At 38.7% G+C, this 20,962-nt stretch overlaps 1 protein-coding gene across 2 annotated transcripts in view; it reads right to left on the bottom strand.

Moving 5' to 3' along the window:
* CNTN6 (contactin 6) overlaps window positions 1-20,962 on the bottom strand; it is a 230,795-nt gene that overhangs the window by 110,661 nt on the left and 99,172 nt on the right. For both annotated transcript variants that reach the window (XM_030570683.1, XM_030570684.1), the window contains exon 4: window positions 20,551-20,726. In XM_030570683.1, coding sequence (XP_030426543.1) covers window positions 20,551-20,726 — 176 coding nt within the window. The remainder of the gene's footprint in view (window positions 1-20,550; window positions 20,727-20,962) is intronic.

Consider the following 20,962-nt stretch of genomic DNA (forward strand, 5'->3'; position numbering starts at 1 on the left):
CTTATGTTAAACAATCTATTCCACCTCCCAGGACACTAGAAGTTCCTTTTCCAGGCCTGAAGAAGAGCTGTGTGTGTCTTGAGAGTTTGTTTCTCTCACCAACAGAAGTTGGTCCAATAAAAGATATTATCTCACCTGCCTTATCTCGCTAATATTATGGAACCAACACAGCTACAACTACACTACATACAACGTTTCAAACTGTCAGATTACCTAAGGGATGAAACAAACCAAACCTTTTGAGGTTTGTGCATTAGTAATAAAAACCAGCAGAAATTCCTCTCCTGAGCACATTCTTTCCCCCCCTTTTGCTACTGTAGCACAGAGAAGACAAGGCTTTATTTTTTTCATAAAACAAAACAAAATAAAACAAAATACCCTGAAAAAAGTACATAGTTTAGTCAATGGCTTCCAATCCCTTTCCAGAACTGTAAATCGTAGAGTCACATTTTTGCTAAGAACAAGATTCTGATGGTAAAAGAAGCTTTGTGAGGGGGAAAAAAAAGAGCAATACTGTGAAGAATGGTTTCACAATGATGCAAAATTAACCAAGTATGCACTACTGTTCTTAGATCTCTGCTAGTAATATTACACATCACTCTGGACATAGGCCCACGAGGAAAAAATGGTTGGTGCTGAGCACCCATCAGCAGCCTTCCTATCAGCTTCCCCCCCCCCAGGCACCTCCCACCCACTGGCAGGACCCACGGATCATCACCTCCTCCTCCCTCCTCATGTCTCCTGCCCACTGCAATCAGCTGTTTTGCAGCATTCAGGAGGCTCTGGGGGCAGGAGGGGAGAAGAGCGAGGGTGGAACTGGGCATGAAGAGGTGGGGCAGGGTATGGGTGTGGCCTTGGGGGAAGGGGTGGGGCAGGGCCAGTGGTCAAACACCCCTCCCCCCCGGCACTTTGAAAAGTCGGAGCTTGTGACTCTGGAAATTGATTAATTTGCTAGAAAGCAGGAGACTGTAAGGAGAAACTTTCATCTGGTGGGGCTACAGTAATCTGTCTTGCATCCACCCTCTACCTTTCCTTAAGAAATTGATTTCCCCTTGTTTTTCATTTAAAATCAGACTCCACCACTGATTAAAATATCAATAGTGCAACAGTGATGGGTTGTTTTTTTTAAGTCCCAGAAATGCCTTTGTTTTCTAATTAGTAGGACTAATTTTGATGTGGTAAGAAATTATCTTCCGTATCTGATCTACAGGTGATGTGCCAAAATCCCTGTGCAGGAATCTTGCCTATTTCACTGGCATTATTGGCAGTAAACTGTAGACCAGATTTACCAAAGTGTGCAGCACTCACCACAGTTGGGGACAGGTTTTCAAAAGAATTTAATTCCCATTTGGTTACCTAAAGGGAGTGGCCAGATCATTTAGAGATGCTCAGCATCTCCCATTGAAACCAATGGACACTTAATGAGTGCTTAATAGAATTGGTAAAAAAAAATCTGCTTAAACTGTTTTCTAATGGAAAATTGGGTAAATAACCCTTTTTTGCAAAAAAAAAAAAAAAAAAAAAAGCCACCCCCGCTTTCTGCAGAAAATACCAAATTTTCGTAACCCCTCCTAGAACACCTGGAAAATGAGGAGGAAATTATTGATAAATACCTCATCAGGGCCTCATGGGATTTGTAGTTCAGGTGTCTCATTCTTCTCTATGGGCCAAGTTCCTCAACCAATCTACACCTCCTGATACATAGCAGACAGGGACTCCCATGATGCACTGTGACAGCAGGAGACTGGGAGGTATAGTCTAGCCAGGGAACCCAGCCCATGGAAAAAATGGCAGCACCAGGCACATGAACCACAGTTCCCATGAGGCAGCACAGCTGTGTTTCCTGATCCAACATTTTGGCTGACTGTGTTCAATTTTTGGCTAAAAGTTTTTGTGTTTTAGTTTTTCCATGTAAAAACAAATGCATTTTAGTTTTTGTCTTTTTTTTTTTTTTTTTTAGGATACCTCCCTCCTCAACCACCCAATTTTCCAATCAGCTCTAGAGTTGAACTGTTTTGAAAATCCGCCCACTGATATAAGTGACTAAATGTAAGCTGTTTGGTGCTGAACTCTTTTGAAAATCTGTCTCAACATGAACATTTACAATAACAGCAGCAGAACCACACTGTCTTCTTTGTTATTCTGTTACCTAGCATAACTTTGTAACATAACATGACATAACCTAATAAAGCATAATGTTGCCTGTCAAGAGCAGTATTAAATAAGATAGAAAAAATCAAGTGTTTGGCATGTATTTAGCTTGCTAATATGCACTTAGGAATATTGTGGATATGTAACAGATGGTATATTTTGCTAACTATAGAGTTTCTGCAGAAATCTATAAATAAGTTATTACCTATTTCTCTATAATGCCTTCCATTCTTTGCCTGCATTTCTCTCCCTTTGTGAATAATGAGTTGCCACAAACTGCATTGTACTATGAGCTGCAAGTCAAAAAAAAAAATCCCCCTTTCAGAACTGTGTGTGCTGGCAGATTACTATTGGTATGGCACAATTAATCAGTCAAATGTAATAATGAGCTCCCGTAGACAAAGAAAACACTCAGGTGAATAAGCGGTTCTTCACAGTGAAGTGTGAAAATATATGGACTCAGCTGTGTGTGGCAGCAAGTCATCATCTTCAGTACGGAACATTTGCAGACCTCAGCAAGAGAGATATGCTTGGAGCAGGAAAAACATATGTTGTCCAGTGGAAACCAAATTAGCAGCTGACAGGACCATTTCTGATATACGTTGAAAAATTTGAGGTAGTGGGGTTTCCAGATTTGCATGGGGTGTAAATATGGGAAGGAAATTTGTATAATGGGTATAAATTGTTATAGCTCTGTCAAAGTCAACAGAATTACACTGATTTACACCAGCTAAGGATATGGCCTGTGATTCTTAAATTTGGATATTCAATTACAAGTAAAAGGAGGAGGTAAAATGAATAGTATTTTAGAGGAGAATGAACACCAGAGCAGTTTTGCTAAGTACTGCACTGCAGTTAGCAGGAGATAAGCAAATCCATAGTGATCAGTGAAGTGTTTAGTTAAGGTGATGAATGATGATATCTGGAGAAATGTACTAATGTAATATACACAAACATTTCCTGCTCAATGTGCTCATGCTACTGCATTAAAAGGACTGATGATCAATCACTGAAAGGAGACTATTTCCCAAAGTCTTTTTTTTTTAAGTGTTTAATGCCAAACACTACCATGAATGCTAATTGGACCAGGAGTTGATAACTATTTTTATTTTTACTTACAGGATGCTTGATATTTATTTAATGTAAACTTCTTTTAAAATAAAGTGATGGATTAGTTCTTTTAAGTCACACAGCAGTGCATCCTAACATGTCACTATGCAGTGGGTGAGACTGGATGTGGGGGGATGATGCATTTTTGTACAGTGGGTATCAAAATCCCATCAGGAGTAGAAACTAATTTAATATTATCTATGTATGGTAAGGTCAAAGCTATGCAAATTACATAAGGGTAGTTGGGACACTTCCCAATCTGCAGCTTAATCAGACATCATTCTTCAGGGTGGTGGAGTGTTATTCCATTCTTTTACATGCATTTTAAAATGCCAGAGACAGAGGTGGCAGAATCCTCACCTTTCAGACAGAAGCTGGTAGGTAGGGACGGGTGAACCAGTTCAAGTAAAACATAAACTGGTCTGGCTCTTAGCTGATTGTCCATCCCCTGATCTGAATCCAAATGTTTGTTCTAGATAAAATCCCCTCCATCTAGTCCTACTCTGAATCCCACAAACACCCCTACTTCCCACCTCCATGTTTAGCCCACATCATACAGCTGATTTCTCTTTTTTTTTTTAAATATGCGGCAGAGCATATTCTCTAGTGGGCCTTTGCAACTGATACCTATATGGCCAATACACTATTAATAATTAATTCCCTGCCCTTAAAGTGCTCTAAGGTGCCTTAAATAGAGATAAATATACCAGAATCTGCCATGCTTGCTTACAGATATGGGGTGTTCTGATGCCATTGTGAGGGCAATGTGCAGAAAATAATAAAACTGTGTATTATTCTGTGAAGTAGGAGCAGAAAAGGCATCGAGGCCATGAAGTACGGACACACACTTTGCAATACATTAAAACCAGTGTATGATGCTCAGGCCAAGTGAGTGATAAATAGTGCTATTGTAACCCATGCCTGGTTGGTGTGGGACTCTGGCCCCCTCTAGTGGCACATAGACCATCTAGAGCAGTGGTTCTCATTCTATTTACCACTGTGGGAAGCATATGCAGCCTGCAATGTGTTATGTGGGACACCATCCAATAAAACGTATATGGCTCAAGGACATCACATGGGGCTCAGCTCTGTGCTGATTTGGCCCCAAGTGGCCCCAGGCCGCAGGTTGAGAACCACTGATCTAGAGTCTGCTACAACCCTCACCTCAACTCGTGGCTTGCACCTCATGTAATAGAGGTAAGCTTCAGAGAGTCCAGGTTTGATCCTGCCTGACAACAACTAGGATCTGTCGATGTTATATTATCAATAGGAATTTAATGATTTAAGTTGACACAGCTGAGCTTCAGAATGCTCATAGTTTGGATTCAGTTGGGATGCTTATTAAAAAAGAAAAAAAAGTATCAGAAATATCTAGGCCTCCTGAATTGGTAAATTTGGGTTAAAAATGTCACAGGAAGTGGTTGTTTCACAATGTTTTTTGACATTTACCTCACTTCTGCTCCAGGTTATAGCTGGGAACATTATGAGGATAGTCTTTATCATGGCATTCCAGGATTTCTTGTTGCAATCCTGGCCAGAAACATGAAGTAAGAAAGTAGAACTACAAGGGGTGTGGGGGGAGGGAATCATCATATTCTTTTTTTCATGATAAGAGGACCAACTCATAAAGAAAACATTGATCCAAATATTTCACAAGTTCCAAAAATGATTTAGTTATGAATTCTAAAAATGGGTCAGGGTTCAGAAATTGTTTTATTTTAGCCAACACTGTTGACCCTACATTTAAGCTTAGCAATAGAGGACAGGACTTTTGCAATTATTTCTTTCACTAAGAAAACTATATCTCTTGCATACTGGAGAAACAATGGATTTGCCATTGAGAGAAGAATGTAGATCTGGCCTTTTTGTGGATCCTTGAACCAACTTGCTAGTACAGGACACTGTTTCAGAAAGGCAGTGCTCAGAAACCAATCTTACCACTGCACCAAAAAGGACCCACATCATGTATTTCCACCTTATGCATGTTTCCTGACTTTCAGACTGCACAATAGGAGCAGTATCCACTGAACTTTCCATGACACTAGCCAGGACACCATATTCTTTTTGGGTCTCCGTTAAATAGAGTCATTGTCACTTGCACCACTGTTTGGGCAACTGACTCAGGTCATGCAACAAAGTTGGTCTGATGCAACAGTATGTTAAGGATTCCATGCAAGGGATACTCTTGGTGTATTTATATGAAGATGATAAAACAACACTGATTTGGTGCATGAGATTTGGTGATCTGGTGTTAAATGATGTCGTTTTATTGCCAATAGCTTAGTAGAAGAAAACAAATCTTGTTTTTTTTATAATTAGAGAAAGTAAAACTCTATTAACCTATGTTAGGAATGAATATTGAACAGCCCTGTACTACTAATGATCAAACAAGGAAATAAGAGCATTTTAATATATGAGATTGGTACAGACAATTAAAGCAAGTCAAATTTATCACCTTTCATATTTACTAACAGTTCATCTGAATCAATGCAATTTCATGTTTTCTTGAACTTTTGATTTTTTTCCATAAATGTTTTGTCATATTATAATCCCAAATATTACAGATATAATAATAGGCCATTATTGAATAATACAATGAATGCTAAGTCATTAGAAGTAAGAGCACTTTACAAGTTAGAAATCCTGCTGAGGAAAAATCAATAGGCTTTCTCACATTTCTGTGGAGATATCCCGATTTGTGATACACCACGTTGGGTTCCAGTTTCTTCTTTGCTTTAGAGCGTGTGATAGATCATGACATGATGTATCATAATGCAATTTTTCTCACAGGGAAATGTGACCAAAAATTGTGAACTCAGCAGTTTTCAGAAAAAGCTCACTGTTAACATTTGCAATAAGTAATTCTACCATCTGTGATTAGAGACTGGTTATTTGTTATCTACTTTTTTTCTGTAGTGCAAATTACTCTTATAACTCATTGCTGTTATAGTATTTGTTACATGTCTCCCTTTGTGCCTGATTCACAGAGGATATGAGTCTCTATTACCGTACCCATCTAAAAAAGCTGGATCTTTAGCTTAAGCTGTAGCAGTTCATGCTTTTAGTTTTGGAGTTCCATGATATATTGAAGAAGATGGGAACCATCCTTCACACTTCAATGGTTTTTATTCACCTGAGTTAGCCACAGTGCAAACAATGAGGCTACTCACATGATCAAAGCTTTGCAGGACTGGGACCTTAGACTCATGCCTACTTTTGTTGCTATTTCTTAGTTATCATCTTTCCTCATGTAAAAAGGTTCATTGACTTCAACATGGCTACAAAAATAGTTAGGGTCAGATTGTGATTGGCCCTGATATGCATCCACAAGAGAGCAGGGCACCAGGATGCTTTCCCAGAGTGTGCCAGAAGGCATTTTGCCACCTACAGGTACAGTGCCTCCCAGTATTCCCATGTGGGCACTGGAGCTTTGAGCAATACCTCAGGCAGATTGGTTCTAAAATGCCACAACTGTATATCATCAATGTGTTTCTTGTCATCCTTGTTGTACATCTGAAAAATTGTATGTATAACTATTTTAAAGAAAACCTAAAATAGAGAGTTAAACGTTGCACCTGAGCCACCTTACTTTGAGCATGTGGGAAATTTCAGCGACGCCAGTAGGTCTACTAGCCTGAGTAAAGCAAGCAGGATGTGGCTCACACTGAAATCTAGTATTTTCACTTTAAATAGCATGAGGAAAACTCATCTAAAAAAGACAGTAGAGCGAGACTGCAACAAAAGTTCTCAATTAATTATTGCTGTCTGCAGTGTTATTATAGCCATTTTGGTGTCAAGATATGAGAGAAATGGAAGACCAATAAAGGTGATCCAATAAAAAAGATATTCGCTCTTTGTCTCAATTAACTAGTAATAGGAGAGATGGGATAATTGTCAATGTAAGTGTTCGTTATTATCTGCATCATATGGCTGATTTGTTTAAACAGAAACAAGTAAGTAATACAGCAATGTATACAATACTGTATTATCGGTACCATTACTAGTAATGTATGTCTGGTCCAATGGTCTTCATGGAAAAAAAAATTCAGCACAAGGAAAATAAAAGCCTTGATATAATTTATCTATAAATCTATATGAACTGAATTTGAATATCAGAAAATGAGTTAATTAAATCAAGATCAATTATTTAAAATCTTGAAGATACCTTAAAAAAAAATCTTGAAGATCAGAGTCCTTAAAATTTCCTCTACAGAAAACAACTCTTTTTCAACATTATGGAAAACAGATATTATGAGAAACAAAAACCAAACCAAAACAGCAACAGAAGATCAGGTAACTTCAGATTATGTTAATACTCAGGGTGGGAGGGAAAAAAGTCAGTTTTATCAACAGTAACCCACAGTTTAGCATGTAAAAACAATTATGCTTGAACACTTATTTTAGAAACCTCCATTGTAAGCATATTAATGTTATCTTTGAATGTTGGTTTGATTTGTTGGTTTCAGGAGTTGTTATGCTCAGTGATCTAAATCAGTGGGTTTTGACCTTTTTCATACTGCAAGCGCATTTTACAAAAGGGTCCACTTTCCATCTAGATATAAAGAGAGGGAAGGTCACAAGTGACTGCAGACCTGTTCATGACCCCTCAAATGAGAGGACAGTGCATTGCAATTAAAAGGTTGACAACACATATTATAAATATATATGGCATTTTTTAATGCTTGTGACATGACCTAGTCACAAACAGATGATATGATAAATGATTTCCCTCATGGCATTGCCACCACAGGCTCCCACTATGAAATCAGATTCCCTGCCACCAAGCAGTGGAACTTGTTAGAAAAACTTTGAGGAGGAGAGGAGTATGTTCCACCTTCACATTGCAGGGCATTTGAGCCTTTAATGTAGATCTGTAAGGGCCATGTATTCATAAAAGTAGTTACTTTGGTAAGTACCCTCATTTTCTACAGATATCACGATGGTGGTGCATAGTAATCACATGTTGCTCAGAAATCTCATAGAGTCACAAAATACTTTTTTAACTGACAAAAGTGAACTTAACGAGTAACTTCTCTAATGCTTCCTAGATCCTGATAATGGTGTTGATGCTATTGATCTCTTTCTTCTTTTAACACTATCTAATCTTCAATTTTTACTTTCTAATTGATTTTCCATAAATTCATTCTTAAGATTAAGAGCAATACTATCTCTAATTAAGGCAACTGAAAGCTGCTTAGCTTTATTCACTTCCTGATTTAAATCCTTATATTTTCCACTAAACATTTAAAGAGCCTCTCTTTACCATAATCAGAGGGGTAGTCGTGTTAGTCTGGATCTGTAAAAATCAACAAAGAGTCCTGTGGCACCTTATAGACTAACAGAAGTATTGAAGCATAAGCTTTTGTGTGTCTGATGAAGTGGGTATTCACCCACAAAAGTTTATGCTCCAGCACATCTGTTAATCTATAAGGTGCCACAGGACTCTTTGTTGCTCTTTACTATAATATATCTCTTCTGTTCATTTGAAAGTATATGTTGAGTAAGCCTCCAAATTGTCATTAATATAATCTTGTATTGCAACAGTAGCCCATAGCACACTATAGAGACACAATGATCATGGTTGAACTAACAGCCGCAAAGAATGCTGAGTGTCCCATTTCACTAGGCATAGATTGAAATACTGGTGTAATATTTACTGCTCATGTTCCACTGTCCCACTGGGGATATTCCACAGGCCTATCCTACCTTCTGTTTAACAGAAAACTTCATCCTTTTTTCCTCCTATCTCCCTTCACAAAGGCACGATAGTTCTGGGCATAGTACATTATTTCTCCTTCACTTTGAGACTGAATACCTTCTCCTCTATCCCCAGTTGTCATGGCAGAGCTGTTTGGAACAGATCGGGGAAGAAAGTCAGTCACCAAATTCATCTTTTAGAGATCTATCCAATTGAATAACTTCACAGGAGGCCTCTGCTTGGCATAATTGGCTCTGGAGATTCTGATGGAGAGTTAAATTGCAATGAGAGGCAGCCTGTGCTGAATATAGACAACCTCATTCAGGAGTATTTGGCTGAAACAGCCTGTCCCATTTAACAATTAGCGGCAGAGTGCAAATATGCATTCAGTAATTTCTGAGATGGTTTAGGATGCTGTTTAAAGCTCTGATTTTTTCAGGTATGTTGCCTACCTCATTTAGAGTAAGTTGCTCTGGTTGGCTAAGGGACATATTTTTAATAATCTATAATCAGCCAGAATTGCAGCAGAAGCAGAGTAATGGTTGGTGGAAGGTTGGCCTTGCAGTTAAGGGACTGGACTGGGACTGAAGATTTGGGTTAAATTTCTGACTCAATCCCAGTCTTTCTGGGTGACTTTGAATAAGTCACTTAGGAAATATATTTTAAGGTATTTACTATATAGGTGCCTATCTAAGTCTTTAGGTGCATAAATACCTTAAAAATCTGGCCCTCAATCTCTCTCTGCTCTAGTTCCCCTGTTATGAAACGTGGACAGCAACACTTTGTCTGTCTTGTAAATTAAGAAAGTAAGCTCCCTCTGCAAGATAATATCAAGCACCACAATGGAGGAACAGCAAAAGACCATTATTAAATTAAACATTGAAGTGGAGAAAAATCCTTGACTGAATTTATATTTGCTGTGTGCACAAAGAAACTCACTGCAAAGTGTATCCTGTGATGTCCTTCAGCTGGACCACATCTGACTTTTTTTCATCTATAGTGTTAACAGCATAAAATATTAAAACTCATTTCTGAATTGAACCAGGGTGAACTGTACTGAGCAGTGAGTATTGATGGAGGCTTTCACTCTAAACTCCATCTGGAGGCCAGAGGCACAGTCAAGAAACTGACCCTCGCAAAAGGAAAAAAACACATATATTTTTAATATTTATATTCTTTACGTGTTCTCGCTTGTCATCATAGAGTCCCTTTGTCACTGGTCATCATAGCATCACTTTACTATCTGCATGAGTTTTCCCCAGGTTGGAGAGTTCTTTCTCCACAATTTAAATCAAATGGGCCAAATTAATCCTTAATGTAACTCTATTGACTTCAATGCAGCTACACTAGGGATGGACTCGGCCCTTGTGGCAAACTTTATCTCATGGCAGAGGCATTCATTCTCATCTTGAACATGTCTCTTCTATTTCTATTTACCCAGTATCCTATTTGGATCTGATTTTTCAGTATGCATGTAGGTGTTTATGTATGACTAAGTCATTTGTTCACTCAGACTCTGATCATACAATTGGCTCTGAACATGTGTAGTCCTGAACCTGCACAAAACCAGTTTTATGACTTTGTTCACCATAAGCCAGATCTATGTTGCAAGTTGCTGTGAAATACTGAGTGCCCTCATTTCCAGTTATTTATTCTGATTGGCCCTGGGCACCCTCACACAATATTATAAATGCTAAACCATGCCAATAAAATATAAGCAATAGAAAAAGCAGAAGATCTCACAACACTTGGGCCTTCAGAACCTAACAAAGATCCCCATCCCACCAATTGTTGCCCTATCCAAATACTTGTCTAGAAAGATGAACTTTGTGATAGGTCCTTAACGGCTCTTGAGCCCTGGGATCCTTGACATGCCCCCACCTTCTCTCTCCCACACACAACCAAGTACCCCAGAAGGAGTGAGGAGAATCGTAGGGTCCAGTTGTTGCACAAAACACTAGCAGGGACATCCCTCTGAATTGTGTGGAATTCACCTGAGTAATGCAAAGGGGCCATAACCCTGCTTGTGAATGTAACCCCAGGTCTATGGTTTTCAACTTCAACTCAAGATGTTAACATCTAAGATGTGATTATTTATAGCTCTGAGAGGTAAAAACAATGTGATTCTTCAGATCAGAATTTATCCTTTTTATCTCGAATAGCTAAGTTTGGGGCCTTTTTCACTTTTATTATTAAAAGTATTTATGATGAGGATTCTTTCTGTTCCTTGAACATAAATTGTACAATATAAAGACTAAATACATGAGCTTTATCTTATGTCTTTGAAACTGATATTAAGCAAGATTTACCTGTGCTACAAGAATAAATAAGTAATAAAAACTGATTTAATTACTTTTTGTTTAAAGAAAACAGTCATTTATTACTGAGAATTTTATGTGGGTTTCTTATTTTTTCCAAATCTCCATCTATCTTTTTAGTTTTTATGCCAAGCCAAAAATAAAACAGCTCATGTGGACATTGCAGATATTGCATTCTATAATTTATAGGAAGCTAAGTCATATTGTGTTCAGTGAAACTTGGATAGATAAAAAGGAACTTCACCCACACCGCAAATAAAGAGACTTGGTTTTACTCTTCAAAAATTATTAAATTTTATCAATCAGAATCCAACAGCTCTGGGACCTATAGATACTTTGTTACCAACAATATCTCAATCACATGTATTGCTTTTTCCAGGACAACTTACAACAGGCTGCTTTAGGATAAACCTTTCTATAGGACTAACAGAGAGTAAATAATACCTAACTAAAAATAACCTACAAATACTTATACAGTCCCTATTACCTGAGCAATTCATAATCTTCAATGCTCCTCACAACAACTCTCTGATGTATGGAATTGCTATTACCCCCATTTTATAGACAGGGAACTTTGGCACAAGGAGAACAAGTGACATACTCAAGGTGACACAGAAAGTCTATGGAGGAAACAGAAACTGAATGCAGGTCTCCCAGGGTATGCCTACACAATGTTGGGTTGAAAGACTCAGGCTAGCAGGGTTTGAACTAGCTATCTAAAAAGAGCTGTGTAGACAGTGCTTCGTAGTGGCTACTTGGGCTCTGAAGCCTAAGGAGGGGATGAGCTTCAGACTGGAGGGTTCTTTGATGATTTGTGCTCATAAACAGATGAATAGATTCAATTTTGTACAAGGCAGAGCTTTTCCAGCCAATTGTTTCTACGTAATAAGGAGTTGCATTTGTGAACCCCAGGCTTACCTATTATAACTCTATATGCAGCAGATTGGACACATTCTAGCCAATCACAGTGGGATTAGGCATTTATTGCTGCTAGCTATTGAGTACCCACTCATAATGAAGATTCCAACAAGGAACTCAGGTTGTGGACCTATTTAACAACCTGAAGGCACATGTCAGTCAGCAGTAGGATATCTTCAAAGCATTGCCTCCTCTTACTACCAACATCACTTTAGTCTTGCTTGAGTTTGGTATAGTCAGTTGCTCTTTTCTCACTTGGGAGAAATGCTGAGGGAGGGCAGGCAGTATTTCATTGCCATTGCATGACCTCTTTGAGGCTGAATCCACACTGGGGCATATCTTGTCTTGGTGACAGAGTGAGGTGCAATGTATTGGGCTGGAAATCATCTTCCAACTTCCAAAAGGAGTAGTGAGGAGTTTTAAGATGGAGCTTGATACACTTATGAATGGAATTAGATGAAGGGTTTGCCTGTGATAGCAGGGGACTGGACTGGATGACCCAGGAAATTCCTTCTGGTCTTATGTTCCTCTGTACTCTGTCTGGTCCTATATGTGAATACAAGTTGAGACAAGCTTCTCCACCAATAATATGGGAACAACTGTAAGCAATGATTGTGTGTTTTAGGTGTTATTGCATTTAGGTGTCATGATCATGCAATGTAAAACAAATGGCAAAACTGTCACTTGCCCTATGTGCCCCTAGAGGGAAGTAAGGGGGCTTCGAGTGCCCCTTTTTACTCCTCTCTGTGGTGTTCCTGGTCTGAATTTGGCAGTATTACTTCCTTTCACCCCATAGGAAGATAAGGAATGGCCAGAGAAGGGTGGGGAATAAATGGATACTTGGCTCTGTCCCACCTACCTCAATCATTGGCCAGTGTTCATTGGCCAGTGATAGAGAGTCAGTGCTCCTGGGAAAGTACTTTGTTGCCAGTATGGGTCAATTGAGTTTGCTTCCATCTCTGGAAGTCACAGCTCCTTCCCTGGGCTGCTCTGAGGTTGGTGCCATAATGAACTGCTCCTTACCCAAGATGAGACACAGGGTACGTTTTTCAAAAGTGCCTAAGTGAGTTAGGAGCCAAAGGCTCATTTTCAAAATGACTTAAGTTAATGGGGCTTAGGCTTTTAAAGGTCTAAGGCCAGATTCTCAAAGGTATTTAGGTGTCTAACTCCTAATTCCCTAACGTCTTTTAGGATTTGGGTCTAAGTCCCCTTTGAAGATATGTCTTATACTCCTAGTTTACTTAGGAGCTTTTGAAAATCAGATCCATAATTCTCAACCTTGGAAAGATGAATAAAATGTAAAAAATACTATGGAATTCATACAATTATTCGTTAAGGAGAAAAATATTGCATTGATTTTTGTGTCATACAGTACAAGAAGATAAAGTCAGGCTGATCAGTATGCAAGCATTTGTAGATAATTAATTGGTAATCAGTGGTTCAAATTACCTGAGAAAGCTTTTACTCCTGGGCAGTAGCTACTACACCCACTACATCTTTAATCATGATATAATAATTACAATGGGCATCTCAACACATGTACAGTAGCACACTATCAGCCTAGCTAGTAGTGTATGAGCTATTTAGAGGGAAATTCATGCATGTCGAGACTTCATAAGTTCAGAATATCTGATCTGATTTAACTGAATTGATTTTTCCATTTTCTGTTTCAAAACATACGGTTCAAGTAAAAAGGGTTATGACATTTTGAGGCATGCTGTATTGCTTTGTGATGTTCATGTAATTTGTGTGCAGTCAAAGGTAAACAACATGATGAAGTAATCAGATGAAAAGCGGGATTTTATGCTTTCTGAGCATCTCATACAAAAAATGTCTAAAAGGGCTCTGCATGTACCCGATACTGTCATGATCTAGCTAAGATTAAATGGATCTGAATGTTTTTAAATATCTTATCCTAAAATGGTTAGATACGAATAAAGATTTGGGGTTTGGGGTTGTTTCCCATCCCCCCTCCCAGTTACAAAACAGAAGATTGTGCTAGAGGGGTTATTTCCTCTTCCATTTGTCACTTTAACAAAGATAATATTTTGTCTGTTCTACACATACGTCAGGCACACATCATGTTAGAGCATTTAGGAAATCCAGATTTCTTCCATCTATTCCAATTCAAAATTCTTGGAGCATGTGTGCCAGCACTGAACCTTATCTCCTGCCAAGGGCAGGGAGGATGGAAATGGAACATGAGATGTTCTCTCTAACACTGATAATATGGTCCAGGTTCTGATACCTTTGCACAAAGTACCATCTTGCTTTCTGAGTAATCCCATTGAAATCAATGGGTATCTAAATGTGGCCATAAAACACCAAGCAAAATATAACTAGAGCTCTGTTTAAAATAAAGGGGAAAGCTTTTAAAAATGTGGACAGATATGTCTGTGCTGCCTGATCCAAGAGTACTGCTTTCTTTTGAAACCCATTAATCTTCTACCTGTGTCTGAAACCCTGAATCTTGTACCTTGTGAATGTTTATTGGAGTTCACAAGTAAAAAAATAAGGATTTCTGACTGTCACTTGACTTTTACATGGGAAAGGAATAGACCTGTGTTAAATAGAAATCATCATCACTTCTTCTGATTAGTGATGGAATATATGACAAAATAATTTTAATGTATTAGAAAGAATCTCATTTCGGATCCCTGACAAATTGGATGTCTTAAATATTTGGTCTGCTGTTTTCACTCTCCATGAATAGTCATGATTGACTCACATAATTTGTCACATAATTTGATTCACACATAGTCTTTTTTCCCTCAGTATATTATTTGACTTTTCATTTCTGGAGTGTGCCTGTGTACATTTGGATCATTACTTGGAACTAAAAGAAACAATAGTGGGCAAGGATGGACTGCTTTACTGCAGCTGGTTATGGGTATTTTCCCCCAGCCCAGTTGGTTGCATATACTTATTTTACTTCAAACTGATGAAATAATTAAAGCAAATCCCAGTGCTTGAGGGATAAAATCCCAGCTGAAGCAGCACTCTGACAGTTCTTCATGACTTGGGTTTTATTGTTTTGTTTTTTTAAGGAATTAAATGTGAGTTATATAATCCTCATTCACAAATTAGACAGACTTTATGAAAAACAACTCCTTAATATGCAGAAGAAAATGCCTCTCAATGCTAAGTAGAAGAGAAACACTCACTGGTCAAAACTCTTCCATGAATTGGGATGCTTTTTCATCTTGTGGATTTTCTGATGTTCCTGCGCTTCCACCCTTGCTATTTCTGGCAATGAAATTACACCCCAAATCGCTGCTTTGATTGGCTCTGTGACAATTTCTAGAAATGCCATTTTCTAGTGGCATTATCACCAAGGATCCTGTCATTGAACTCTGGGTATCTAGGGGGATGCTGGCAGTGAACATTTTTAATGCTATGTTCATGAAGGGGAAAAGCAAACTAAAACTCTCAAGTCAGGGAAGCCTGCACCCAGACTAAATATAACATTTTGTTTTAGAAATACTGTGCTGAATGCAGAACCATTAGTTAGTTAATGGTCATTCAATATTTGCACATCATAACTCAAAGTATTGCATATTTACTAATCTGATGTGATTTTCAGACTGAGTGACAGGGTGGTGAGGATGGGCAAGGGATTCCTTGACTGCTACGTCCAGCATATAAGTTGAATAGAGCTGAAGTCCCTTTGCACCACTTGTGTAGTTTTTTGGGATCACTGGATGCACATAAACTCAGATTCCATGGCTCCAGCACTGACCTGCCCCTAGTCCTCCCCCAGCACCACTCTCCTATTTAAGGCTACTTGCTCTGCACTGCCCAAGGAAAATGTAGAGGCCTCTCTGCATGGCAGCTCTCTTGCAGGCTCCCCCACTCGGGGTTACCATTGCACAGAGCCTCATGCTAGGCCTCTGCACCATGCCTTGTATTTGTCACCTAGGTGATAAAAAAGATTGGCTGCTGACTCCTGACTTTGGGATGGTGGGGTGATTCAGAATCTAAATCTAGTTCTGGACCCATTTTTTGGTGACTGGTTTGCAAAAGGAGATTCATGGATCTGATCATTTGAAGGGGTTGGAAATCCAGATCCTGGATTTCGATTTTGAATTATGCAGTTCTAGCTTTTATCTAGTAACATTAACTGTTGAAGAGCATATGGGCAGTGAATATCAAAGCTGAATTGCAGTTCCTAATTTAAAAGTGTATACTTTATTGGGGAATATGTACAGTTTCCTTTCTATTTAGGATGGCACAAACTTTCACCAAGAAAGTATTAATAACCTAGGCATGCCCATGCCACGTGTCCTGCTACAGCATCTATGTGTTTGCACTGTCCTCTGTCTCAATGATACTGTCTTTTATTTTAATAATCTATATCGTTTCCGCCCACACAATATTCCTCCCGCAGGCTTTGATTTGACAGCTCTGTTTAAAGGAAGGAAACTCCAGCTGAATCTGAACACCTATTTGTAATCTCATGGAGCAATTGTTTGTTACTCAACGAGAAAAAGCTCATAACTTTCACAAATCTTGTTGAGGTGTGCAATGAATATGTGGCCAACAAGTTTGAGAAGAGGGAGGAAGACACAAAGTTACTTTGAGTAACAATAATTTACATTATAATGTATGGTTATTTACCTAGTAATAAGGAAACAAATATACTTAAAATTCCCCCTCCCAAATTTATTACTAGAATTATCATTTTGACTGGATTGTAATAGCATCTTGAGGCCCCAATCAGAGATCAGGGCCCACTGTGCTAGGCACAGTGCACGCACCGTATAATAAAATAGGACACATCCAGTCACAAAGGGGTTAGCATGAGATATGAGACAACAGTGTACACAAGAAACAAATGGAAGGAGGTGCGAAGATAGGAATGGGAGACTGTAATAGTGAAATAATCAAGTTTCATATATAATAAGTAGCATTATTACATAATTATAATTCCTTCCACTATTGCTATTTATTTATAAAGGGTCTGATTATGCCACACTTAAATTTGATGAGTAATACACTACTAGGACCTGATCCTGAAACTCCTACTAATGTTTACGTGGCCTTGGGGTGGGCATGTACCAGCTGAGTATTACACTGCAGTTTCGAGAGGTCAAAGGAAAGTCAGTGCTTGATTTATCAAAGGCCTTTTATAAGAAAAGTTTGTGAGCATAGTTTTAATTCTTTTTTGATTGGACTCATAGGTGGAAAACCGCTTAAAAGCTATGTAGCTTTTGTAATAGGTTGGGGCCAACAGCCATGCAGGCACCATTCATGAAAATGACTAGATTGAATGAATTAAAATCCCTTTCTGTCTTCATATCTTTTCACCTATCTGTGAAGGACTTTGTACTAGACCCCCAAACAGGTGCCTTTCTTCTGCCTTTCTCAAGTGTGCTGGTCTTTTCTCTCTGTAAACCTTCCCCCTAGGTTATGAGCATATGTTCGAGTGACTTTTTTATTGGGTACTTTCACTTTCAGTTTCTTGCTGCATTTCTGCCATCTCCTCTGATAATGAAGTCTTCTTCCCAAATTAGGATCTCCTATCTGTTTACCGTTCCGTCCTTCTTATACATCCGGCATGATGTTACTAATGTTTGGCTGGAACTTGCCTGGTTCATCTGGTCCCCAAACAAATGAGAACTAGGAATTTTGTATCCATATGGTCCCCAGGGCCAGTGCAACCTATTAGGTTGACCTTAGGCGGTCGCCTAGGGCGCTAAACATTTGGGGGGCAGTGACAGCGGCGGCCGGATGTTTGGCTGCCGCGGTCGCGGTGTATTTCGGGGGCAGGACCTTCCGCTGCCTAGGCACCAAAAAGGCTGCCAGTACTCCTGTTGGTCCCAAAGTAACTGTGGGAAGTGTATCTCTGGGTATATCAAATATCTAATCAATAAGCGAACTACTTGACCTTTAATCTTTGGAGCTTGTGGTAAGGGACCTTATCTCCCAATGAATTAAGTTCTTCTGGTAGAATGTTTCACCAATATAGAATTCCAAAAACTCTGTATTAATGAGACAAAGCCATTTAACACTATCCATGTAGCCATAGTTGTTGAATTGCTTTAGTTGCATCCAGTTGTGTACTCCTTATGCAGATTTTCTGGCTAGCAGAATTGCCTGGAAAACGTCATTTGCGTTTTCCTTTAGGTTTTGGTTAACTTCATCCCTGATAACAATTGCTGGTACACTCACCTAGGAGTGAGAGAGTTCTCATAGTCTTCTACGTAGTATCCTTGCTTTTCACTGCTGCATATTGTATTCTTGTTTGTAGATCCTAATAATACTTGCCTGGCAACGACAATTTCCTCCACATTCTGAGATCTAAATCATCCTTCAGAAAGGAGTGGACCTGCTTTTGGCTTAGCATCATGCAAAAGTTAACTCCTACTCAGTTTGGAGATATGTATCTTCGCAGTTTGTCTCAGATTTATTCTCCCCTTCAAGTTCTTTGGCCAAACAGAGGTTTGTGTTTCTATTCCATTATTTGGCAACATTTTCTCCTCTCTGATCAGGGAGACCTTTCAATGGATGTTACTTCAAACACAAGCTTCACATATGGAATGTGTCTCTATCAGCCATCCTGGTTAACACTCTTGGCCATGTGATTCATGCCAAGAACTGTGAAAAAGTAACATGGAACAGCAGCCTGGCAGAGAATGGTTTCCCTTCCTTCTTCCAAGTGAAAAGAGACAGAAACTCCTTCCAGTCCTTCCTGCAAGCTCCCTCGCTCTTTATTCAGGTTCCTTTTCTACTATTCCAATGCTCCTTTCATCTTGTAGCTCCCTCTTTCCTCTACCCTGGCTGTGAGAAGAATATTCCCAGAAATGTTCAGCACATCCTGTGGGTAGGACCCGGATGCCTTTTATTTTTTCTACAGGCTCCCTTTTCAAGGGGATGTAACTTCCTCCTGGCAGGACAATGTGCCTGTGGTGAAGAAAAGGAGGAGTGTCTCCTCATCAGATTTGGAGCTGGACTCTGATAGATACCTTGATTACAAGTATATCTGTGACATATATGCAGCCTATAGCTTCCTCTTTGTGGGCCCTGCTGGGCATCTTCCTTTTCCTCTCTTGATCTCCTCCTCCTCCATTCATTCCCCAGTTTCCTCCTAGTGGCCAACCCTGCTTCCTTCTTCACTCAGTCTCCACAAACAAAATTCTAAGATGGCTGCTCCACTACTTCTGCCTGACAGGGATTTTGTTTTGTCACAAAGCAAATTTCACCTTCGAGCTTGGAATTCATTTCTCATGAACAAAAGGTTACTTGCAGAAATATTTGAGAAAAGTAAATATAAAACGGTCAGAATATGATGAATTAAAATTTGGTTTTCATTTGTCCAGCTCCAGAGACAAAAGCTCTTTGCTTAAGAAAGTCAATGGGAAAATTATAAAACTCAGTACAAATGATAAACCAAATGATCAGCTTTACGAAAAAAAGTCTGTGAACCATCGCAACCTCTGATATCTCCTTTGTATAACCTCTGTGACATGAAATTTGCTATGAGAAATGGAACAAGATTAATAATTAATACGTTTACTGATGTCTGAAATAGCGACATAAAGTTGGCTTTAGAAGTATGTTTTATTAATGAGGTTTGAAAACAATTGCTTTCTCACAATGAAAGACAGTGCAAACCTTTAGACTGAAAAAAAAGCAAGTAAAACATGTGGCTTCCTTCAAGTTTCCTTGGAGGGTACCAACAGAATTCAGTCACCGCTCAAAAATGTGCAGAAGAAATAAAAAAGAGTTAGCCTAATAATTCTCAAATGGTTCAAATTGACATTAGCAACTGTACCCAGCCTGGCTGAAATATGACACATTTCAGCACAGCAGAACAATATCCTTTTGCACAGTGTATAAGGAAGAAGGGAATCTTACTGTATGTCTGTTAATGTAAGAAAATGTCACTGAAGTAATTACTGATGTGACATTTATGTGACTCTGTTGGATATCATTATGTTGTAGCAAACGTAAAGCTTAGTCTCCCTGCAACTTTTTTTGCATGTGGCTAGGTGTGGAACTAGATAACTAATGAATATCACTCTGACAAAAAAAAGAAAAGAAAAAAAAAGCCCTCTTAAAAAAACACAACAGCTTTATTGAACAAAAGTAATTGCATTCATCTTTCTTGACCTTTCAATCATCAGTGGTCATTATTGTTCTCTGAGTGCTATAAGGAAATTGGAAGTCTGTTTCTGTTGTTAATATTTTATGAGAAAATAGTTTTTTTTAAAAATTTTAAACTAGAAAAGCACTGCAGAGGTAAATCCATCCCTTTCGTTGTGGTCATCATGATACATTAATTATCAAATAAATTACATTTCACATACAGAATTACTTAGAAATGCTTTAATAAATACAGTCTCAGCAACTTACATGCAAATTGAAGCTTTGCCTTCCTGCTCAGAATTGTTCCAAATGAATTTGTAGCCAAACACTGGTATGTTCCAGTATCCCGTTTTGTATGTGGGTTATTGATTGCCAAGCTGCCTCCAACCAACCTGTAGTGATAACTCATGGTAAGATCAATATCTCTGCCATTTTGCTTCCACCTTTGAGGGGAAAAAAATCAAATTATGCTTATAATTTACAGAGCCTATTCATATCAGAATGCTTTTTATATCAGTCTTAATATTATCAATAATTCTACAGTTTAAAAATCTTTGCTGCTTTTATGTTAGTCACCAGAGTTCAACCAATATCTACAAAAAGTAAGATAACTTATTCATGAAAACTAAATTATCCATCCAATTGGGAGTACAGAATACGCCTTGACTGCAGATACATT

The sequence above is a fragment of the Gopherus evgoodei genome, chromosome 7 (assembly GCF_007399415.2).
Source record: "Gopherus evgoodei ecotype Sinaloan lineage chromosome 7, rGopEvg1_v1.p, whole genome shotgun sequence".
Taxonomy (NCBI): domain Eukaryota; kingdom Metazoa; phylum Chordata; order Testudines; family Testudinidae; genus Gopherus; species Gopherus evgoodei.